Source organism: Pseudopipra pipra, chromosome 3 (genome assembly GCF_036250125.1).
Source record: "Pseudopipra pipra isolate bDixPip1 chromosome 3, bDixPip1.hap1, whole genome shotgun sequence".
Classification (NCBI taxonomy): Eukaryota; Metazoa; Chordata; class Aves; order Passeriformes; family Pipridae; genus Pseudopipra; species Pseudopipra pipra.
In genome coordinates, this window is record NC_087551.1 from 60671825 (window position 1) to 60696852 (window position 25028).

A 25028-nucleotide genomic window follows, 5' to 3' on the forward strand; every position below is an offset into this window, starting at 1 on the left:
TGGTCAGAAAACAAGGCACCAGAGCATGGTAAAAGGAGGATCATGAACATTTTTGCCTTTTAGTGTAATATGTTAATAGATGAATGTTTACTGGGTGTAGTAAACTAGGGAAAGAAAGTGGGGGTGAGGAACGCATTGCCCTGATGGATATTCAGTGTTTCATTAAGGCAGGTTTAATAACTTTTCTTAGCCACATTTGAGATAAACTTTAAATTTTGTTGTAGGGAGCACAATATAGGGGTTCTTTCTCTTTTCCTTCTCTGTTCTTCTGCATGCCATATATGTTGCAGGATATGCATAGTAGCATGGTGTAAGTTCTGTTAGTTTTGATTTTACATCACTACTCCCACAGTGAATCCACACAGGCTGCAGTTGTCTGCTTGGCACCTTGGCTTTCCTCTGGCATGTGCTTCTGCCATGATTCTCTGTAGTGCCCTTTTCTAAGACTGCAGTGTCTCTTACGGAATGTTGTCAAAATGTGTTATGTCCCTGTTCAGTATTTGTACATTGTTGGCTTTTTATTTTAACATCTTTTACTTCTAACTTCTTATGAGAGCTTGTGGAAAGAAATCTGGAATAAAGAATTTAGCCTTTTCAGAGGGCTTGTACCCCCATGAATTTTTAAAGTTTGCTTACCCATACAGATTTATAGTCTTACAGAAAATAGACCAGACTGTAAACATAACTTACGCTTTAAAGCAATTATAGACTTTTATGTATGTTTAAATAAAACTAGTTTTCCCAGTAAAATGGGAAAGGGTTTTTGAAAACAGATTTTTAATAGACACGAATTTGCTTAGGTTATTTAAGCACTTGAAAAGCCTATATGTAACATTTATTATAAATAAATAAGAAGTATTTTAACATTTCAGCATTGTGTGTATGCATTCCAAGCAAACGTGTCTGACAGCTCTGGGCTCTGTGCCAGTTGGGCATTAGGTGGTGTCAAAAATGGATTTTTAAAGGGGGACAAACCCCCAGCAGTAAATACGGAGTTACCACCTAAGTAAACTGCTCTGTTTGGGAAATCGGTGTGGACGTCGATGTTTTCAATTCCCGTAGTGTGTTGTGCATGGTGGAGGCGCGGCTGTGCTGTGTCCCCCCCTTGTCCTCGTCTCGCCCCGGGGCGCCCCGTGCCCCGCTGCTCCTGCCGAGCCTTTCCTTGCCTTTGTCACGTCTCTCTCTCGCCAGACCTTTCCTTTGTAGGTGGCTGCCGCTCCGCTCGTCGCTGTCTAATTCTTTCCTTTCCTTTCTCTGACCCGTCTAGAGCCTAGAAGAGGAGATAACCTCCATTTTGTTTAGTAAGGAGGGCTTTGGCGCCAGCAACAGAGGGCCCTTCGCCGCCGCCAGCCCGGGGCCAGCAGAGGGCGCTGCGGGGGAACAGACCAGCGCCGCGGCCGCGCCGCCGCCCCAGGTGCTTGGGCGTGGGGTCAGCATCCCTCCGCTCCCGGGGCACGGAGCCCCGCCCTCCCGGGCCGGGATGGGGCTGCGGTTGTGTGTCCGAGCCACTGAGCTGCCTGCTTGCATTAGAGCGGAGAGAGATCCAGCTAGAGAGCAAAATTCTGAATCTGCAGCGCTCCAGAAGTAGGAGGGAGTCGGTGCTTGTTTAAGCTCCCTAGGTGCATTCCTTGGTAAACAGCAATAAAAGCTAGGATTAAGTCACAGATGATGTGTGATTTTTTGTGTTGTTATAATTTGAGCTCTTTAATTTTGCTGCAGACTGTTCACTAAAAATATCATGGCTAGGCTTCGCAAACTAAAAATACATTAGATTAAAAAAAACCCTACCCTACCTACCTAATGTTATCATTTACAGTGGGTTCTCTGCGATATCCATCAGAGATCATTTTGTTACAGAACAAATACTAATATAGCTGCTTTAGTATCATCATTTTGCCTCCAAACTGAATTCTAATGGGATCTTCTTGGTAGTCATGTATTGCTGTTCTCACAGCTTGCCTCTCTAAACAGTCTTATCTATTAAGTTTCATAAAGTAACAGACCAAAGATGAACAACTCTTAAAACCATATAATAATGTATTCCATATCTTTTTTAAATTATTATAAACTGCTAGTAGAATGTTAAATTATTTTTTCTTTTTATTTTCCCTTAACATTATTTGTTCTTAATTCCTGATTTAACTGAGTGAAGTAACTGCCTTGGTAGCATCACAGGCCAATGCATTCATGCTTTTTATTTTCAGGCTTTCATAATTCAATTCTTATGCCAATTAATAATATCTGCAATTCTTACCTACTTTTGATTAAATATTTAAAAGAAGTGTAAGGAAATGAGCATGGTTCTATGTGAATGTTGCAGTGAATGTGCAATATCTGTCTAGTATCATGTATATACATTCTTAAAAGCTTGCTTGGAGGGTGTTGCACTGTTGAAAAGGGTTATGCATTGATTTTTGTCCTCTGATTGCTTTTTGTTCCACAGAGACATGCTTCCAGAGCAGAAGGGCCTTGTACTGGAGTCAGCAATGCTGATAAGGTTCTACAGATTTTTTTTTCCATGACTAAATTTGGCTCTTAACTCTTCCAATCCATCTTCATTCTTCCCTTCTTTCCTTTTTCAGTTAACCATCACAACCATCTTTTGTCTTCTACATGACATGAACCAGCCATCAGCTAATTTTGTTTATTTCATTTTTATTTATTCATATGCTCTACTTTTGTTTTTTTTCCCCTCATCCATGTTTTTTTGTGCAGAGTTCACATGAGACTCTGGACATAGTGGAGGAGAAGAAGCAGGCAGAGTTTGGGATAGAAGAAACAGTAGTCGTAGACGAAACCAACAAAGGGAAAATGCAAGTTGCCACTGATGCTGGGGAAACATGTAAGGTGGAGCATCTGTCAAAAAAGGACTCGTCATCATTGCCATCAGATAGTAGCAGCAGCAGCAGTAGTAGTGAGAGTGAGGATGAAGAGGTGGGAGAATACCAGCCACATCATAGGGCAATTGAGGAAGTCATCAGGGAAGAACAGGAAGAAGAGGAAGACATGAAAAGGAAAGAACATGAAGAAAAAATACAGCATGTGGAAGCCACACCAGAAGGCAGTAAACTAAATGTGCCAGTTGAGCACACACAAGTTACAGCTGAAGATTTGGTCCAGAAAAATACAGTTACCGTAGCTACAGAAGAGAAGAAATTGTCAGAGCAAGTTAAGCAAGATTTAGGTCAAGAAAAAGAGGAGGAACAGCTCAAACTCAATGGAGATGTGTCTCATGTTGACATTGATGTTGCACCACAATTAATTTGTTGTTCTGAGGTAAATGGTAGAACAGTATGACAACTAGATTAAGCAGAGATATATCTTGGGGTGAAAAATATACCTGCCTTTCTTCTTCTCCTATTCCTCCACATCTTCTGGCATCCAACAAGATTCAGATCATTTGGAAGGGGAAACCATTTTTGAGCAGTGAAATTCTGTCTCCTTCAGTTATGGTTTCTGACTTTTTGCTAGAACTGAGTGAGAATCACCAGTAAGGCAAACCTTCCGAAGACTGATATCTCTTTTTTTTTATCTCCTCCTTATTTTATATGCACTTACATAATGTATATTTATTATTTTCATGTTTCAAATGTTTTAAGTCTTGTCTTGTCTATTTGTCAATTGTTTTTGACAAGTCCATGACAGGTAATTGTGATTGGAAAGCTATTGAAATTAGCAATTGAAATTAGAAAACAATCGTCACAAATTTTTGTTCCTTCTTCTCCCCCCCCCATTAGTCACTGCTTTTCTTGCCTTTTTCTTTTTTCTCCTTCTATATTATGGATTTATAGGCTAGAATATGTATAGCTAGAAATTGCATAGGTGAGAGCACTGTTAAGTGATGAGACACATATAACAATGTTTCTATGAAGTCTTCTAGTGCTGTAGATTTTAAGGAAGAATGCATGGATTCTAAAGTTCATTACTGGGCAAACTTTATAAAGAAGCAGAAATGGAAAAAATTAAATGCAGAGATGTATGTCTTTGTAAAGTTGTCATGATCTCCTGAGTTTTTCAACAATTAGATGATTTTTTTGGTAGTTATCTACCTGCTTGTTCTTGTAACAGTGGCAAATTTTTTTCGTTACTTTTAAATCCAAACAAATTCTTTGCATACACAGCTGTTATGATTAATGATGTGAAAGAATTAGTTTATTAGACCTTTAAAATTTGCAGGCACCCATGCTTCCTAATAGCGCATAGTTTAGGGAAAGGGGAGAAGAGCTGCTGTGTATGCAAGAGTGTAGAGGGAAAGAAAGGGGTTTTTTTGTTTTTTCCTGGGATTTCACCCCATGTGTATCCAAAATCAATAGGAGATAGCAGCTGATGCATCTAGAAAAATATCAAACAGCTTTAGTTAATAAAAATATTGAAAATCTGCTCCAATGAGATAAGTCATGAGTTCACTAGCTTAGAGACCCTGGGTTAATTGCTTTCTTTGTGATGTTGCAGAAAACACCACTAGCTAACTCTAAATGGCTTTGTCAAAAGAAGTGGTTGACTTACAGAATTCTTACATTGAATGTAGACTGCTTAAAATCCAGTTGTCAAAGGTGTTCTTCTGTTCCAGAAGTAATACATATCATAAAGTTAAACTTTTATGTAATTTCCTTGGAATTTCTAGTCTTGATTTGTGGACTAAAGAATGATAAGTATTTTCCCAGATTCATTCTAATATGAAGTTTATCCATCTGAGCTAGCTATTATTTCTTTATGCAAACTAAGATTTTTTTTTTCCCCTAGTGATGGCTTTTACACATTTTCGGTACATGTGTTGCAGCTTTGTTTTAGCAGTTGCCCTCTATGATATGTACTGTTGGCTGAAATACTGAATTTGGCAAGGTTATTAGGACGTTAAATTTTCTTACAGTGTTACATAGATAGATGTTATGTAAAGGGCTGATGTATTAATCTTCATTTCATTTTGTTTATTGCATGCTTTTTGATTGGGAAGCCAGCCAAATATTTATCTTACTATTATGATTTTCTTGAGCTTTTGGTTGTGTTTTCTTGGTCCACTTTACAAACTTCTTCTATCTTTTTGAATTGATTGATTATTTCTTGCATCACAGCCTCCAGTAGTGAAAACAGAGATGGTAACCATTTCAGATGCCACGCAGAGAACTGAAATCTCCACTAAAGAAATTCCAATTGTGCAAACAGAAACTAAAACTATCACATATGAATCTTCACAGGTATGCTGACTGGCTTGTTATATTGTTTGCGAACTTATTTTTATTCCAGTTATGTAGATAAAAATAGATAATGTCCAAAAATGCTTTTCAAAAGCACATACTTTTTTGCTAGCAGATAAGATTATACTTTGGCTATGAATTAGGTAAGTAGACAAAGCAGTATTACTTCAGAAGTTCAAATTTTTTTTTCTAAATAAAGATTTAGTTGCTGTCTGCGAATGTGTAACTCGTTTTTAGTCTTGGAAACTTGATTAAAATATCTCATTGCTCCTGAAAGGAACACATAACTGTGATCATGAGGTTTCCACAGGAATGAGCCATGATAATAGTCTTACATGATTTTGTAAACTTAGATAGTTTCTCTTTAGATTTCAGTTCTAATGGAACTAAAGAGTATGTAAACCAGCCTTTTCTCTTGTGAAAACAAAATTTTTAAATGCCAAAATACAAAAATACCTTTTTTTTTTTTTTAATTACAGCTTGATGGCAGCGCTGGTGGCGATGCCGGCATGCTGGTGAGTGCACAGACAATTACGTCAGAGTCCGTTTCTACTACCACAACTACACACATCACAAAGGTAAAATATATTTAATGCCTTTCTTAACTAAAAAAGACATCAAACCCTCAAAACACAGTCTTGCATGAAGTTTCTCATCTATCTGCTAATTCATCGAAGAAAAGTGACTTAAAATGGAATGGATTCATTCCAGGCATGTGTGAGAGTTAATCTTTCTGTACGCAGATTTTTGAACAGAGAAGCCTTAATAAGAAGCAGGAATATCTGGGAACAGGACAGGGAAAGGGGGAAAAGTATCATTAGTGTTTTTTTAGTATTTCATATAGGTCTTATTTCAGTGTTTGACAAATGAGTATGTAACTAAATTTCAGGACTGAACTAAGTTTCAGTCCTGTCATCACTTACTGACACCCTACAGGATCTTTACTAATGTAACTGGTTTGTCTGAGGTCTGCAGGAGCCTTGCTAGTGGCATCAGTTTAGAAGGAAGAACTGAAACAAGTTTTCTCAGCCTTTGCATTGATGATCCTTGTGCTCCTAGGTTTAGAGCTTATTTAAAAACAGATCATTCCATTAGATTACTTTGCAAGCATATTTGAGTGCCGAATTATTTACTCTGCATTCCATGCTTGGAAAGGAAAGGAAAACTCAAGTGTTAACAACATATCACATCTGTTTCAGTCTCATATACCGTTTCATACCAGAGTATGTTAGAACAACCAAAGTGTGATGATGATTATTGTTAATTTATGTAAATATTTGTCAAATTTTAGGCATGCTGTGGTGGGTTGACCTTGGCTGGATACCAGGTGCCCACCCAGCCACTCTATCACTCTCCTTCCCAGAGGGACGGAAGAGAGTAAGGTGGGAAAAAAGAAAACAACTTGTAGGTTGATATAAGACAGTTTATTTAAGGCAAAAAGCAAAGTGAAGGTTGTGCGTGCAGAAGCAAAAGATAGCAGGGTTTATTCTCTACTTCCCATGAGCAGTGATAGTTGGCCACTCCCGACAAGCAGGGCTTCAGCACACATGATGGTTTCTCAGTAGGCAGCCAGTGGAGACAATGAATGCCCACACTCCTACTCTATGCCTTAGCTTTTATATCTGAGCTGACGTCATATGGCCTGGAATATCCCTTTGGTTAGTTTGGGTCATCTGGCCTACTTGGGTCCCCTCCCAGGATCTTGCCCTCAACTAAGGAAGGAATGTTACAGTGTTGGTGCTGTGCTCAGCAGTAGCCAAAACACTGGTGTGTTATCAACACCCTTCTAGCTACCAATGCAAATCACAGCACTGTGAGAGCTACTGTGGGGAAATGAACTCCAGCTCAGCTGGACCCAATACACATGCCTAACCAACACAGTTATGAACTCTTGTCTTTGAATTCATAACGTCTTTTTCCAAGAAAATTACAGGAAGCATTGTTTAAGGTAAAGAAAAGGGAAGAGGGAAACAAAGTGTGAATTTAGGATTTCTCTCCCTCCCCCAAAACACAGAAGTTTCACAACATGGCAGAATCGAACAGTAATTCGCTGCGCACTGGATGTTCAAAGATTAAAAGTTGTATTCACAAAATTAGTGGAAAGATAATGTTGGAAAGAGAATCACGTAAAATAAGGAATCTCAGAATTGAAAATGCATATGCTTTGCTATACAGACTAGTTAACAGGTCCTTTTCGGTCTCCTGCTCTCTTGGAATCGTTAAGCCACCACCTTTTTAGGAAAAAGTCCTTAAAGTTACTTTTTACTTTAGGAAAAAATAAATTTAACCACACTTTTGAGAGGAAGTTTATATTTACTTGTCAAGTTCAAATGTCAAATAATCCTGCTTTTTGGAAGAAACCATTAAAGAAAATAGTTTCAGTCTTGTCTTCTACTAAAAAAGTTACTGGGATTACCATGATGCAGCAGATCCCTGTCTGTTTTAAATTGATGATAAGTGGTCGGTAACAAGATTTTGAATTTTCTAAACTAACTTCCTGTTTTACATCCCAAACTGTTCATTATTGATGAAGGGACCTGCTAAAATAATTTCAGTATTTTAGTGGTGTTTTTAACGGAGTGATCTTGGATCTTTTCTAGTATGATGAGAATATTTAAGTAGTAGTTTATTCTTTCCTCATATACAGGCTGAGTGAAAAGAAAGGCAAACAATGTTATTTCTGTGAGAATTTTTTTATAAGCTGATCAATAGAGTAAGAATATAAGAAACAAAGCACAAAATTATTCAGCAATGTGAAATTGGTTGAAAATATCTCACAAAGATCCTTGAATGGCAGAATTGAAAAACAGATCGTCTTTGTATTTAAGGGCATAGGATTATGACTGTGGAAAAACCCATGATAGGTCAGTTGACATAAAAAGAGAAGACTGCTGAAATTTCCGTATTGCCAGATTTATATGGTGGAAGAAGTTGGAATTACAGTTTGTCAAACATGAGCTCCAATAACAGAAGTAATTCTTTACTGTTTGATTTTTCTCAAGTTTAGCAATTGCTAGAATGTGACTAACTGTGTAACTGAAAAAGGAAAGGATGATTTAGCACTAAGAACATTTATTACTAATTGTAACTCAGACACAGAAATTTATTTGCTTCAGTGCAGCAGAAAGGAGTGCTATTATTCTGTGGAAGTACAGAATAATTAAAAGGATTTTTTTTCCTGCCATCTGTAGATGGTAAAAGGTGGAGTATCAGAAACAAGAATTGAGAAGCGAATAGTCATTACTGGAGATGCAGATATTGACCATGATGAGGTGAGTATGTAAACTGTTACCACTGACAATGTGTTTTTTGTAGTCCATGAGACCTAGATGATATTTCAGAAACCTGAAATAAGGGAAAGTTAGAGAATAAGAGGAATAAGAGGATATAGAAAGACCCTAAGACTGTTAATTGTGCCCGAGTTATTAAGCAGTCATGTTTTGTGGATAAGGAGCCTTTTGAATATAAGTGAAAAGAAAAAACAGCATTTGTAAATTTGCGTCACAGATCACGTGAATGGAGTTTTACTATTTTTAAAAGATTGCTTTTTTTGGAAGAGACTCAGTTTATTTAATGCAGCTTTTGCCATTGGGAGGAAGAGCATTACTGAAATAATCTTATTTTGATACGTTAATCTGGATAGATGGGAGTCTTTACTGCATTGTGTCAGCAATATCTGAATGCAGCACTCATTTTGACTGAAAGCTTTGGAATACATTAAAGCATAAACTGCTTGAATTTAAAACTTAGTTTTTGACCTGTATTTGTAGCAATATGTGTAACAGAAGTGATTGTTGATCTGCTGGAATCTTGTGTAAATACGTTTCATATCCATCCATAGTGAAGCAGTATTTTACAATGTGTTAGAAACTAAGGTTAAAATCACTTCTGCATGCCCAATTAATAAGGCTGAATTTAAGCAGTACACAGGAAAATAATTGAGAAAATTCAATTATCTAGTTTTTGTAGTGATGATTACACAATTTTTGTTTCATCTAAGAAACTATGGTAACAGACAATCAACAGTCACTGGATAGTACAAATGGAAAAGTCTACTTTCTGCATAAAGTTGCAGTGAATCGGTTTCTAACTTTACGAAGGCTACACAAATCAACATAACACAACAACTTCAGAATTGTAATATACTGAGAGTTCTCAAGGAATTTATTTTCACATTTCGATTTGCCTCCAGAAAGTGGCTCTTGACAAGTTGAATCTCTTCTTGAAACTCTTAATTAAATGACAGGACTGTTTAGCATCAGGCATGACTCTTGTTTGCCATGACACAGATGTCTGGAAAGGTCTCAAATACCTGTAGTATACCAGACAATTTTCTAAGCCCTTCTTTATTTTAAAATAACTGAGTAATGAAGTAAAAAAAAAATGAAATTATAAAAAAAGGAGTACAAATTACAATTTTAATCACTGAAGTTTAAAGCAGCAGTGAGCAGCTTTTAAGAGATTTAAGAAATATCTACCACTTCAGTGAATATGGAGCTCCTTAAATGCCCAGACTACATGCTGGATGTCTTTTCTTTTGTCTTTTAGCTCCCTGCATCACTAAAACAGTTTTCAATAGGATAATAATACTCTAATTTGGAGTCTCAGAATACAAATACTTGTATGAAGTTGTTGTAATTTAACAGCTGGAGACAGGGTTTTTCCATTGTTTATGGTTTGATGATAAACACTGATTCTTAAATCTTAACAGGCACTTTTTTAGAAATCTCGTTTGTTCTACAGAGTTTACACTCAGCATATTGTAAAAGAGAAACTAGTAAAATATAGTTGGGATTAATAATTCAACAAACATTACTAGTGCCCATGTACCATGTATGTACCACATGCATTCTGGATGTATTTCCTTAATAGGACTTCAAATTCATTATCATATGACAGGGTGGCTAATGTTGGTGTTTTCAATGTCTCTTCAGGATTTCTTCTCTCCTTAACACCTATAGCTCAAGAAATTGTCACTTTTCTAAATTAAGATAAACCTTTTTGTTGCATTATATTTTTCTTGCTCCTCAGAGTATTTTTGAGGGGTTTTTTTAGTTGTGGTTGATACTAAGGTGAATAGTGAGCTTACTGTTGCCTCAGAATGCCTTCCATTGTCTTCTGTTTTTTTCTTGTGTTAGGTTCCAGCAGTAATACAGCTCACGGAAATAAGATGTAGATGAGGGCAAGGAATAAAAGGTCCCAGGTGCTTTCTTGCCTGTTTTGACTCAGAGGCTGCTCTTATGTGGTTGACCATGATGTAGAATAGACTATTACATTTCAGTTAGATGGGACTTAAAATGGTCATCTAGTTCAGCTGTGTATATTGGTACATCTCTTCGGAAGATAAAATTTCTTAAATGTGGAGGAAGGATTATAAGAAAGTGAGTAATACTTATTTGCGCTTCCCTGAATTAAGCTAGAGAAATTTCTCTTTAACTAGAACAAAGAGAAAAATGAAGTTCTTATGCTGAGAAAGAAATTTCTGTTATGATCTCTTTCTAGAGTTTCAGTACCATACTTAGTATACATTCCAAAGAATCTTTCTATTTTGTTCAGGAAACTAAAGGGAACTCCTATTTTTCCATCCTGTCTTACATTCTTGTTAAGGCTTTGTTTGCTGAATCTGTTGCAGAAGTTCAAAGACTTCTGAGATATAAGAATACTTTTTTTTCTCCTGAAATGAACTAGAAAAGTTATCTTACAATTTTATGGTTATTTGTTACTTCCCGTAAATCTTGGTAAATTTTTAGTATAGTGGGGTGGGGTTTTTTCCTTTTGTTTGGGTTGTTTGGTTTGGTTTGGGTTTTTTTTTGTTTGTTTGTTTTTACCTTTGATCCCTTCTCAAGTTTAGGAATTTACACTTCTGAAAAATTATGACCAGATTTTCCAAAGCTACTCTGCCCTTCTCTGGATCCACATGAGTGTCCTTTTGGTGTTGTTGAGTTTCATATTTCAAATACATTTGCAGGCCCTGGCACAGGCAATCAAAGAAGCCAAAGAACAGCACCCTGACATGTCTGTGACAAGAGTGGTGGTGCACAAAGAAACTGAAATTGCTGAGGAAGATGAAGAGTAAAATAAAAAATGTCCTCAAGCAAATACTTCAGGTAAGCTTATATATATAATTACCATAGGAAAATTTAACATCAGTTTTCTGTTGCATTAGTGTCTTTCAGCTGAAAATATGAGGCATCTTTGAGATATGCTATCACTAAAGGGTGAGTTGAAACAGGTCCTAATAGAAGACTGTTAGTGTAAGAATTTTTAAGTCCAATATGACATTAATTTTAGTTGGAAATGTTCCTATATATGTCTCCCAGTCTTGTCACAGTACTCTCATGGCATTTCCTACAATGTTGGAAATAAAAAAAAAAAAGAGAAAACCAACAATACTGCCCTTTTTCATGTATTCAATAGAAGGATCAGAATGAACACTGAATAAATCTGCTGATGCACTTTTTATAGGCTATTGTCTTAAAGCTCAGTAACCGTTTGGGGGTGTAAAGCTTCAGATTTCCTTTGTTTGTCACACTGTTGATATGAGACTCAAGCTTCAGTTTTTTTCAAACTTGATGGTTTTTGTTAATTGTAGATTCAGATTCAAGAAAAAGGTTTTGTGTGGGATGGTTAAATATCAATGGGAGAGATTTATAAAGAAATAAAGTTTAAAAAGCAGTGGTTTAAGTCTTCATAGGGAGACTTCTGACTTTTGCTGACTCTGTATTTAGCTAGAAGAGCAGAGGTGTTATTGGCACACCTCAAGAGAGATAATTGTTTCAGTACAATTGCAAGCCTTTAATATGCGCTCTGATCAATGTTAATGTAGGAGGAGACAAGGTAAAAGAAATACATTTTGTGTTTTTTTAAGGAAATTAGAGTAGTCATGATTCTTATTTCCTCAGCTTGGCACTTTATACAGTGGTGGTTGTAACCCGTGAACAAGAGACTTCTAGGTCCTGTGCAGGCATGCATTCCCTTAGTATCAAACAAAGCTTTTTACCAAAGGAAACTAACTGTCAAAAATTTCGACCTGCAGCTTTGGCAGACTACTAGACATCATGAGCACAGTCACAAAGTGCCAGGAATATATGGAAAATGAGACACTGACTTGATTCCAAATTTGATGTAACCTACTATAGAGGAGGATGTCTTTCACATAATCCTGATAATTCCTTATGTTGAAAAGTCTGCTTTATTCCTGTGCCTGAGTTTCCTAAGAGATAAAGATTTCACTGTCGAGTGTCACTTCTGGGATCCAGAAGAGAAAAGAAGCGAGCAGAAGTTTGAGAGGATATGAAGTGCATCTATTGAATGCTGTTCCATGAAAGATGACCATTATCAAGGAATTGGAGTCTTCCTGAACTAGTCTGATGCATATTTTCAGCTGAAAGACATAGACTAAAGCCTTAGTTTATTTCATCTATCTACAAGTCTCTCTTTTCTTAACATCCGGAGGTGCCTATGTGTGGCTGGGGAAAGGGAGAGCTAGAATATGTTGCCAGCTGTTGACATGTGTATGATCTGTTAAGAGACTGCAAGTGGTGAGGTATTAGGGAGAGAATTTTTCTCATCTGCTGGCAGAATTGTTGGGTCTCATTACTGCACATTTCATTTCTGGGAGTTTGTCCTGAATTCCTACTACGTGCAGCACTGCATAGAGCAGCAGTGTTGAATGCCATGGAGAAGCCTGTGAGGATAAGAGTAGGATGCCTGCTCTCTGCCTGTGGACAGAAAGTTTATTCACCTTCTCTGTCAAAAGTGGTTCCAGTTGCCTTTCCTGACCTCATAGAGATTGTGCTAGAACTACAGTGTTTGTTTTGATCATGTGTGTTTAGACAGTATCTTCTGGCCAGTTTTCCTCTGAGCTTCTCAGAGTGTAAATTTACATCATTTTCCAGGATGTAAATCACAGTGGAACTAAGTTTGAGCTGCCTGATAGATTTGGTCAGTTTATTGTGTGTTTGGAAAAGAAATGAATAATTTTTTTTCATAAATGTACAAATCAGGTAAATAACATGGATCAAGTTTGGAAGTGCTAGGTCAACACTCGTTTGGATATTAATGTTATAGCATTAATACTTTTTAAAATTATTTTCACATTACATAATTCTAGAAACTGTGGAAATAACAAAGGACGTGGGAGTTACTTGTGAGAAAGGATTGGGAAGAGCACCAGAAATGAGGCAGCATTCAAAGAGTTCCTTCCATTGTCTGAGGGTGGGGTTTTTGCATTTTTTTTGAAACATACATTGTGGAATTGTGTTTGCAATGTATCGGAGTGTGTCAGATGTTCTTGTCTGAGTTTGCCGGTTACTTTACAGGCTTGTGGTCTGAAATGCTTGCGAGAGAATAAAAGAGAACATTTCTTCATGCTGCTTTGGTGTCTGAGGCCTGGGGGCTTGTTTGACTGATGATGCCTTTCAGTTAAACATTACGGAAAAGATTTAGTAGTCTAAACAAACACAGGCCACCTGAAGCACCTTACGTATCTGTCAAGAGCCTTTTGCTCTCCTGTAGCAGCAACTAAAGGGCAGGTGGGACTGCAGAAACAGCTCTAGAAATTGTGCTTAGGCAGTGGAGTCATGCCACAAATTTTGAATAGTTGTTTCTAAGGTGTCGAAAGCTCTGCCCTTGTGACTACAGTAATATTGGTTTTGTAGACTTGTTTTCTCTAATGAAAGCGAAAGATACTGCAGTCTGATTCTGAGGGATTACTAAATAGAACAAGTACCTTTATTTTTTATTTATGCACTAGGTTGTGGATTAAAATTTTCAGTAAACTGTGCAAGAAGACACTATTAAAATAACGTGAGAATTTTGGGGAGCAAAGATTAGTACTTGAAGAAAAAGTAGTACTGTTTGCCTCATGGTTGAAGTGGGTTTTAGTCAATGCAGCATTTTTTTTATGAAATTACCTTCTTCCCCCCCCCAAACCTCCTCTATAGAAAAAATTACTTCTTGACTCTGAAGTGGCATTCACATAGTATCTGTGACGAATGGTTATGTAACCTTCTGCCTCATTTTCTCTTCCAGAAGTAAAAATGATACTGACCACGAAGGACTGTAATCATTCCAAGTCATCATTACTCTACCGAATCCACCGAGGCTAGCAACGATGACCAGATATTCACGACTTAAATGCCAATACCAAACTCCATTTTAACATCTTTGGTCTATATTCACTTACAATCTTTCTTGTTTATTTTTTATAACCAATTCTTAACAATCTTAGAAATTTTTTTTAAATGAAGTTATAGAGGGTATGATCTTCTTTTGCACAAATACTTGTGTTTTTGAAATTGATTCTTAAGTATATGAAAGTGAACAAAAGAAGCTGGAAAGCATTGTTCACTGGAGTAGGTGGTAATTTGTGCCGGAAGGAGGATCTTTACTAATTTAGATATAGGGTTTTTTCAGATATTTCAAGTGAAATCTCTTACTGGAGTAATTTACAGAATTTTTTTCAGACTATTCTGGTAAATATAATGATATCACATAATTAAGTTTTTTATAAAAATACAACATTTGCTAAAATTTGAAAAAATATATTTCTTTGAATAAATTTTATACTGGCATCTCTGTAACTCTTTCTGTTCTAAGGTTCTCCTCTCTGTGGAGCAGAGATGGTATGGCAGTTTATAGAGGAGAAGGAGTTGCAGACACATTTCTTCCGACTGAGCACTGTGTTCTTTTTGCACTTTGGTGCCAATGCTCAACTTCTTGCAGACTTTTTTGCTGTCTGCAGCATTCCAGATAAGGAAAGAAGGACGAACAAAATATCTTTCTCTTCTTCCAACAAGAGATGATCTAGGCAGCTTAAAACCGTAGTGCTTTTTTTCTTACTGTGTCCCAACTTCAGTACTTCCATTATTTGAATACATGTGTAGAATGCTCGCTTGCTAGTAAACTCACTGTCTTCATGTTAGAACTGACATTTCTGTTACAGAGAAGGTATACATTTCACATGCTTCCTCTAATGGTTAGTGCAGGTTTTTAGGATACTGAGTAAAAGTGTAATATGGACTCCATTCATAAAGTAATAAGAGAGTACCATCAGTTGAGACTGCCGTTGAGAAAACCTGTTAATTATATTGGGGTTTATTTTTAATTTGTTCTTGCAGAGGGGTTGGTTGTTTGGGGTTTTTTTGCTGTCAACTCTGTGTATAGTTAAAATGCCAAATTAGATTTATAGCAGCTTGAAGTTGTATTAAGTGATATTTTGCTTTCTGTAATTCTGTTATAAAATAAAGTTGTTTATTCTCTGTATGATTTTTGGCACTCAGACGTAAGATTGGAGGATATTTAAAGTGAGCAGATTACTTATAAGAACTGCAGTTCTAGAAGTCACAGAACCTTGAATAGCAGGGATTAGTGCAAGTGGTCTGCAGGGCTGCCAGAAGGGTGGCACAATTGCCTGGCTCCTAATACAGATACTAAAGTATCAGTGTTTTTAAGACATCTTCCAATAAACATCCTGGTTTCTGTAGTTTAGAGAAGAAATCCTCAGATGCCAAAACAGAGGAGATTTGGACATCGCAGTACAAGTTAGCCTCAGTCTGCAAATGGACATACTATGGTCTTCAGATAACAAAACACATCTAAAGCTTCTCCCTACATTCTTTTTCTCTTCTGAGCAATGTATTTTTGGTCTTAATCTCAGTTTAGATGGCTGCCATCTGTCAGCATGCTTGCATAACAGAAGTTCTTATTAGTTTTGACTTTGTATAATTTGGATAACATAAGACAACAGTAACAGAGATGTTGATTTCTATACGCATATGGGTGTTCTCAGTCACATCCCACATTACCCAGAAAAATAGCAGATAACAGGTTCACCTGCTTTTCTTCAAAACCTCAGATGTTCTGCCTTTCAAAAGGGGAAAGAGAAACCCATCGGGCCTCATAACATAAGGGCATTGTTGCAACACTGTAAGAGAGTTGTTGAGGAAGTGGCAAGTTTGGGATATTTAAGTGTAGGTAAAAATAGATACACATTTTGAGGGATGTCTTAGCAGATATTCCTATAAAAGGATGTAAGAAAAAGCTATATAAAATCTTTAAGGTATTTTTGATGTGGTGTAGTATTAGTTGTAGATCTTGTTTGATAGTAGGAAAGCATATTGAATTCCTTATTGATTTGGATCATCCTGATTAGTTAGACACTAGAGCAATACTTTTTTGCAATTGTATTTAATCCCTAAAACTGCAAATATAATATTATTGAAATAAAGATGTTTCACTGAGAGATGTCTTTCTTCAAATACTAATGAGAACCTTTTGTCAGGGAAAAATTAATAGTGTTTTCAGGTCAGCATAGCTTGTGCGCAGTTGTTGCTTCCATTGATTAAATATGTACTAATTAAAGACCGATTGTCATGCATCAAAACATAAGCCCCAAGTGTGATCAGTCCTAAAAATAGTCAGGTTTTACAGATTCTGATTGTATGTAATTATTATTAATTGTGCAATTTTGATGAATTTTCATTGTTACTTTTTTAATATATGATATATCTATAGCAAAAACTGCAACATGCAACAAAAGAAATTGTTCTCAAGGCACTTCACAAGCCAGCTTTATAATACACGGGCAATTTCAAATACAATTAAAGGGCCATTCAGCAATTAATTCTGCTGAAATACTTAGAAAAGCAAGTCATGTGGGTCCTACACAGAGTACTGAAATCATGATCACCTAAGGGTTTGTAATGAATGTTGGAATTGTTCTACAGAGTGTTTCCTAGATAAAGGTTTCATAAAGGACAAGCATGCAACTCCAGTGACAAACTTTTAAAAAACCAAAAGATTTATTGCTTAAAGCAAAGAGCAGCTGTAGTACAAATTGTTTCTTGTAACATTCTTCTATTTGACAATCAAGCTGAATAACAACTCTTAGTTTGGCCACAGAAAACATCAAATAGATGTAATAAAATAAATACCGTGACAGATGTCAAGAGTCTGTGAGATTTGATGGTGATCAGAATGACAACTCACTGTACCTTTGGCCAGGATGCAGTGGAAGCTTTTCAGCTTTTAGGCATGTTAACCATGGAAATGTGTTACTTGGAACTGCTGTTATCCCACACTATCAAACTGACTACATCTGTGGAAGGTTTGAAACTTTGATTTTCAGGCTGCTCAGTTGTTTGGGATTTTTATACTGCACTTGAATAAAGTTACTTGGAGTAGTAATACTAGTACAGACTACAAGCATTAAAAATATGGATAATTCTTGTACTGTTAAATCCTACCAGAGTTTTTGGAGGTAAGTATATATGAATGGCTGTACTGGACCAGGCTAAGTGACTAACTCTCCCATGTCCCTGACTCTGAGGCTACTGGTAGTTGCACGTAAGTATAAATACTGTACTACAAAGTACTTGCCCAAATATTCTTCCAGCTTTCAGCAATTTTTGAAGACTTACTGGGCTATCAGTCTTCTGTATTTATCTGCCTCTGGATTTTTAGCTAATTGCTTTTTGAAAATTTTCTCTGGCAGGCATTTTAACCATTCTGTTTCTTAACCAAAAGGAAAAGAACCAAAACCACCTTTCATGTCTTTTGAACCTGCCCCTGCTAGCTTCATCTGACAGCATCATTGCAGATACTAGAATAGACACCTAGCAGTCATTCTCTCCAGTCATTCCCCTGCCAACAGCTATTCCACAATTCTTTATCATTTTATCATCTTTTCTGTACCTTTCCAACTTAAATGTTGAGACTTTAAATTCTATTCTGGGAAGTGAAGAAGGAACAGTCACAGGCAAGAAGGTTTTAAACATGCTTACTGGTTGTAGATGGAATGGAATACTAACTTCACATTATTGCTAGTGACAGGAAGACAGAGAACTCCTCAGTAAAATCAATAATTGAAGACAAATTATTTCCTTGCAAGTACTCTTTCCATACATATATTTAGATAAAGCTTTTATAATTTATCTAGTGAAATACTTAGTTCTATGGTGTTATTTAAATACTTTTTTTTCCTTTTTGAAGGAATTATATAGGATACAATAATGTGTTTCATGCCAGTAGCATGAAAACAAAAATATTTCTTGCTGTTATTCAGTAATGGAACTGAAAACAAGATGGCCTGAGAATTTTCTTTACATATTAGTTACTAAGTCTTGAATGTCAGATCCTCCTACATGTTAGCAATTACAGCTCAATAAGCAGTTGTGTCAAAGGCATCCACTGTATCTGTGTGGCATTATCTTTGGTATCCATACCACCATTTTAAGATAAAGTGGTATTAAAGAGTGATGTCACTTCTTGACATTTCAGATCTTTCCATTCTTAGACACTTTGTGAAATTTAAAAAATCAATTTTTGTAAGCCTTGCTAAAACTTTCATTCTGCATTTTTATATGTGATCCTGGCCAATCTGTTCTTGGGTGGTGAGAGAAAGGGTGTTTGGAATTGTGTATGTTACAACTCCTTTAGCATCTGATCAGTATCCCAGATCATTGCTTTAAGAAGGCAGCATCCTTAAATGGAGAAAGTTAAATTCTTTTCAGTGGCTGCCTCAACTTACCTGCAAAAGATTGTATTTTCAATTGCAAACACCTGGTTCTTCACCTGTTCAGTGCAATGTACTCTATGTTATTTGCGTAGTGTTATGAATTATGTAATAATTCATGTAGTATTAAAATGGGAGAGGACTGTTAAGTATAGTAAAGGTACTTGCTCTTTCAGTCCTCTTCACTTCTCATAAACTTTGATAAATTACAGTGTTTTTTTAAACCTGTGGTCATGGTCTCATTAGTGTTTTTATAAAATGATTACAAGGAGTTCTTAAAAGTCTGTGAGAACCGAAATTGTGCAAACTCACACAAAATCTCAGACAAGGCATTATCCACTCTGTTCTTGCAGGATTGGAAATGACAAGCAGCTTTAATGGAAGTTAATTACAGACAGCAATCACTAGCAGACAGGGACAGTAAACATCAGGGACAGTAATGATAGTCACTCATTCTTCATCAATTTGGGTTTAAACTTGAGAATCAGAATCAGAGAAGCCAAAAGGCAATAGAGCTTTCAAACAGTTTGAGTTGCATTTTTGTGGGTTGTCTTCCACAGCCAATATGAGGTACACCATTACTGTATATTTTGCTTCCAAACTTTATAGAAAGCGTATTTTATAAAACTTACAATCTTTCCCAAAGTGTACAAGCTAATAAAAAAATCAGTTCCCGTTCATCACTCTTTTCAATTTCCTGGATGTCAATGCTTGATATGACCTTGCTATTTATGCATCTTCAGTTTAAGACTGCCTGCCTTGTGTGCACCAGCTCAGCTCTCTTAGGAGCTCATTACATGGCTTTCTTCTTGGTTGGCCAGGGAAGGGCTCATGTGCAAGGTGCTGTCCCTCCCCCCAGATCCTGTGTCATGTAAGGGAACTGATACAGCTTGTTGCAGGAAGTCTGGTCTCTGCTGAGGTGCACGAAGTACCACTTGCTTGGGCCCCTGAGAAAGCAAAATGGTTACAAGAACTTTTTGAATGGCAGCAGCCATTTCATTTGTACAGCACAGCACTAATTTCTTCTCTCTGTTTTGTTTTCCTCTGTGGTATTTATCTACAGTTGGTTATTTTTAAACTTGCAGACCTGAGTACTGTGTTTAAGCTTGCTTCCTGAGACGTGAGACTCCCTTAAATGTCCTTGAGTTCTTGTATTTGTTGTCTTTTTGTCCAGATCTCCTGGGTTTCTTCCACTGTCCACGGTGATTCAGGAGGGCATTTCTGGGGTCTTGTGCCATGGCCAGTTCCTCATCAACTGAAAAATAAACCAAACAACACAAAAATTCCATAAGAATATGCTGATTTCCTATGGCAAATTTTTATAAAGAAAAGGAACTAGCAAATATTAGTAAGAACAAATTTATTGAAATTGAAGGTGTCCAGTAGCACAGTAATATGTTTGCCCGTGTTCCTAGAAGAAAGTCTTCCAAGTGTGAGATTGGAGCTGTTACTATGCCAACTGAAATACCAACACAAACTATTTACATCAGCAGAAATACTCTATTTTCATTTGCCTCCATCTTTCAATCAGACTAAAATGGTTAAACAACAGCAAGGAGTGTAGTTAGCTTGTGCAGGCAATTCATATTCTGCATCACTGTGGCTGTGCTGTGAGAACTTCAAATTGGCCTGATCATTCTGATGCTGCCTGTGGTACAGACAGACGAGAAAAACCCACATAACTGGACATCTTCAAAACAGGATGGTGCTGTTGGAGGTTTGGAGATTATTTGAAGAGAGATGGAGAAAAAGAACAGAAAAAGAATTAGAGAAAAAGCCCAGTTAGCATAAAGCACTTGTCATTTCTCGTTGTTCAGGAGAAGTATGTGCTGTTTTGTTTGTTGATTTGGTTTTATTTATAAACTATCTCTGTATTGATATATTTATGCAAAGCCTCTCTCTTGCTGCACAGAGAAAAATTAAGTGTTTATTCAACAACAAAGCAAGACAGCCTTGCTTTTAGTAATGCAAATTTCTCTTTTTTTTTTTTAAGACAGCTAAGGAAATAGGTGCCTAGAGCCTGCTGAATTTCTGATGTTCTGTCAGAGAGGGAGTTGGTATTTAAAGGAGTCTGTTCTCAGGGTTATCTGTGGTTAGTTTTTTCTCTCCACCTGATGGTCTTAAGCTGAAGCTGGTTCTGCTTGCTTGCACAGGGAGGGCTGCTCAGGATGTTTTGTGTGAGTTGGCTGTAGGCCAAATCAGTAGGTTGGACTCTTGACAGTCTCAGCTCAAGAAAAAGGTGGTCTTGGAGATAAGGCTGGGACTGTGATGCCCTAAGTATTAAATAGCGAGGAATTCATCTCACATCCTCTTGAGAGTCCCAGCCAGAACACCTGTGACCGGCAAACTGAGCGTCTCCTTCCCTGAGGCACTGAAAAGCCACATGATTCCCTTCAAGCATCCTTCTCATTTGTGAGAGAAGCACAGCAGCAATATTCCTATGGCAAATTAGTCTGCCAACTACTTCATTCACCGCTCTCTTAGAAACCTTGATTGCTAATCTCAGAAAATTTAGGAAACAGTTGCTTGCTTAAACTCCTTACAAATACAAAGCTAAAATTTCTGTGCTTTAAGAGAAGCAGGATTTAACACCTGGTGCTGTAGATTATTTGCAGAGAAAGAAGGTAGGACAATTGATCATGCATCATGAATCAAATGTCTGTGGGTTTTTATCAGATGGGCTCTTCTGGCTTAATGAAAGTATTGTCTGAGCCTCAGCAAAATAACTGAACTAATGGAATCTGTAACCCACCTGCTTTTCCTCTTTTGCTTGATCCTAGCTGGAAGAGCTGCAAGAGCATCACCAGGTAAGAGGAGTCCGGTAGTAGCTCAATATTATTTAATAGTAACTGGTTTCTGACTATCCCATATGAGCACACAGATGAAATTTACTGAAAGGGAGAATCTGTGCTTTTATTCAAAGTCAAAGGCAATAATTTCATTAGCTTCCATTTCAACCATTTTCAAGCTCTCAGTACTTAGCCTTCCCATTCCTTCATAGATATGGAATTGTATGATGTCTTGGCACTGCACTGTTTTTTGGTTGTTGTGAAAAACTCAGCACCTTGCTCTTAAGGATAATCTATAGCTAAAGGCAGGGCTGGGTTAGGCATGCAGAACAGTCTTCCCTAGTAGATTAATTCAGCATCTGAAAGCACATCTTGAATAGGAAATGTTTGAGTTTTTGCAGCCTGAGGGTAACTAGTGGTGTATGCTCATATAAAAACAAACACCCTTCCTCTCTGTTAAAGCCTCAGATCTAAATGCCTGGAGATATTATACAAAACAGGAACTTAATTTATTTTACATTTCTGGGTATGTGTGGCTTTTCTTAGTTTTAGAACTGTTAAATGGCCTAAATTTCAGGATTTCAGAGGACTGCAGGATAGAGTAAACTTAACAAGTGCACAAGTTACAGTGCTTGGTCTGGTATCTAAGTAAGGTTTCTTTCCTAGCCTTGCGCTGGTGGGCAGATCTAGTCATCTCCTGTTGGGCTGTTGCACCCCGGGGCAGCTCAGTGTGAGGGCATCAGCTTATCTGCAGAGCCCTGAGGTCAGGAGTGACCTGTCTGCCCCAGTCAGGTCTCTGCTAAAGCTGAAACATGCAGTGTGAGCATTGTGGACCATTATCCCAGGCAGGATTCTCACCAAGTTTCTGAAGCATCTGAAGTTTACAAAGAAAATCTAGGCTGCCATCTTAGCTCTCCCGGCACTCCCTATGGGAAAAAGGTTCAGAAGACAGATAATCTGAGGAAAAAGCTTAGCCCAATGTCTGCGAGATGATGTTTTGGAAGGGCTGAAGGAAAGAAAGGTTGAAGACTCTAATCTGAACGTGCCCCAAGGCTGGCCTTGGCAGCTGGAACCCTAAAACAAAAGCAGAACATATGTGAATCTGCTGCTGCAGCTGAGACCCAAACCTAGAGGCCATGAAGATCATCCCATTAAAACTAGATGGTCTGATGTAGAGGGTTTTCCCTTCTGGAACAACTTGCCTACAACAAGTGAAGCCCAGTTGTGCTCTGTGAGCAGCCTTGATTTGCAGTACACAGGTGTGTTACAGTCACTGCACATTTGTTTTGGCGTGGGTGTTTCTTGTTTTAGTTTTACTCTGAAGATGGATTTTTGAAGTGAGTATAAGCTGATTTAAAATAGAAAAGGCATCATGGCCAATGTGCATTTAGGTACAAAGTAAAAGCAAATACATACTTTTGAAAGAACACAGACATGCCCCCAGTAACCAACTACTTATGGGTGTAACTGCTGCTGCCTGTCTTACTGAAGACTTGCACAGTTTAAGCACAGAAGAAAATCATCTATACTTTAATTGCCCTATTCTTTCTCTCCATTTTGGTTGCCCCTCCTATAGTGCAGAACAGTAAAATCTTCTATAGGATGGTATGTAAAACTGTGGAGTTTTGTGAGGGTTCTAAACAAATACCTGTGGTATTTTTCAAATAGAAAATGGTCTAAAATGCAGTACAACTTCATGAAATTGTTTCTGATCATAGTTCTCTTCAGTTTAGTTAATGGTACAAGCGAAAGTTGCCTGTTGGATGAGAAGCTTTCTCTGTCCCCAAGTCCTGACTCACCTTCCCTTAATTTGATCCTGAAGTAGGCAATTAGCAGCAGCAGGAGTAAAGTCACAGGCATAAAGATCCCAGCAAAGAGAACGTAGCCAGGCAGCTCCCTCAGAAACACCGACAATATGTAACTCATGCTCATTTTCCTCTGTGGCAACCATGCCAAGCAAGATCCTTAAGATCTACAAGTTTGGACCTTATTTATCCTGCTTTCTTCCTTTCCCCTCCCTCCCCCGATCTGCATTCTGCCCTTTGCTCAGGCCATAATCTCTTTTTGGACTTTGATTTGTTTGTGTAGGCCTGTGATCCCCTTGGGATTGGAGTTCACCCACAAAGTTACTCAACAACAAAGTCTGAAAGTGCATATTGAAGTAATGTAGGGCTTTGAAAGCTTTGGATATGTTGGGCTGAGCAGAGCTCGATCTGTAAGGCTGCTGCCTTTTGAGCAGTATGGGTTCTGTCATCTGTAAACACTGTACAGACCATTTTGAATAATAAGCACTCTCTTTCTAGATATATTATTAATTTTACGGTAGATGTCAAATTCTCATTCAGGGTGAAGCCCTTGTTACACATACTGCACAGGCATAAATGTGGTCTCTGCTCTAAAGAGTTTTCAGACTGGACCATTGCGACAAGGAGCAAGTGACTGAGGGGGTGCCATACCAACAGCATCTTTTCCAAGGAGCAGCTGCAGAGCAGTGAAACTCAGGAAGGTTTCTTTCTTAGTTAAGTTGAAAATACATGATTTTGAGAGACCAGATGTGCCAAAGAATTCAAGAATGTTTTAAATGTCCAAGTGACTGTGAGATGTTCAGTTTTTCCCATCTGATCACCAGCCTGTAGTAGAACTGTGCCTAGGAGGCATTGATCATCTTAATCATCTTTAAAAAGATGATTTGTCATTTTATAGTCCTTCTCTACACATTCAAAAGACCTGCAAAATTTTGCAAAAAGATCTATTTAGTAGACCTGACACCTTGGAAGTGCTATTACATGGGCATGCCATTGCATTGACTTCACAGAGGGGCAGCGCAGAAACAAAATGTTTGGCCTGCCTCTGTGTGTGTGTATTGGAATTCTTGCAGAGACATACTTCGGGTTGTCAGAACAGTTTAGTCTTAATGAATCACAGAATCATTTAGGTTGCAAAAGACCTCTAAGATCAAGTTCAACCTTTAATATGAACTTTCAGTCTCTGGCTTATCAAATCTGATGCCTAATGAAGGCCTAAGGTTATATTAAGCGTTGTGGGTTTGGGTTTTCAGCAGCTTGTTATGACATGGATGAAAAAATCTGTCTCACTTCATGTCCATGTGAGAGATAGTAAGGGTTTTATTTGTTCAATATCAACTAAATCTAAAACTAGATCATGAGCTCTGTGTGAAAACAGGCATTTTGTGAGCAGTTCTCTCCAAGCATCCAGAAAGGATATACAAGATTTGCTTGACTAATTGGGTAGGTGGGTAGGCTGGAGCCAAGAGGAAATGCAGTTAATTTTTAGACTTGCAGGGAAAAGAGGTATTTCTCTGTTCACCTTGTTTTCTTCACTTACTGTTCTCAAAAGACAAACAACGTCACCTAACAACTATTTGAATTTGCGATTTTTTTGAATTGTAACATATTTGACATCCTCCCTTTTTGACTCTAAGTGATTGAGAATATAATGTTTACAGGCAAATTCCTTGTTTTGTTAATCACTTGCTGTTGTAATTGAAAAAAGAGCAAAGAGAGTGTG

General features: G+C 37.5%; 2 protein-coding genes across 22 annotated transcripts in view; one reads left to right on the top strand and one right to left on the bottom strand.

The window, feature by feature from the left end:
• Window positions 1-15461, top strand: part of EPB41L2 (erythrocyte membrane protein band 4.1 like 2) — a 115798-nt gene extending 100337 nt beyond the window's left edge. For 11 of the 21 annotated variants that reach the window (XM_064649478.1, XM_064649494.1, XM_064649472.1 and 8 more), the window contains 8 exons: window positions 1268-1414; window positions 2444-2497; window positions 2716-3276; window positions 5073-5195; window positions 5675-5773; window positions 8387-8467; window positions 11164-11302; window positions 14229-15461. In XM_064649478.1, coding sequence (XP_064505548.1) covers window positions 1268-1414; window positions 2444-2497; window positions 2716-3276; window positions 5073-5195; window positions 5675-5773; window positions 8387-8467; window positions 11164-11271 — 1173 coding nt within the window. In that variant the 3' untranslated portion in view covers window positions 11272-11302; window positions 14229-15461. The remainder of the gene's footprint in view (window positions 1-1267; window positions 1415-2443; window positions 2498-2715; window positions 3277-5072; window positions 5196-5674; window positions 5774-8386; window positions 8468-11163; window positions 11303-14228) is intronic. The other 10 variants (XM_064649482.1, XM_064649483.1, XM_064649486.1 and 7 more) reach the window with 5 other exon arrangements.
• Window positions 15462-16803: 1342 nt separating this feature from the next.
• On the bottom strand, window positions 16804-23544 carry SMLR1 (small leucine rich protein 1). The gene is made up of 2 exons (XM_064649504.1): window positions 23300-23544; window positions 16804-19966 (listed from the first exon to the last, which is right to left on the bottom strand). Exons 1-2 carry the CDS (start codon window positions 23430-23432, stop codon window positions 19812-19814), a joined length of 288 nt encoding a protein of 95 aa, XP_064505574.1. The 5' UTR covers window positions 23433-23544; the 3' UTR covers window positions 16804-19811.
• Window positions 23545-25028: the final 1484 nt, after the last annotated feature.

What these genes read in the sequence shown, in the direction of transcription:
- SMLR1 (XM_064649504.1), bottom strand. Translation starts at nt 23,432, where the DNA reads ATGAGCATGAGTTACATATTGTCGGTGTTTCTGAGGGAGCTGCCTGGC. An exon ending in CAGGATCAAATTAAGGGAAG is followed by an intron (nt 19,967 to 23,299) that starts GTGAGTCAGGAC and finishes TTTATTTTTCAG; the next exon opens with TTGATGAGGAACTGGCCATG.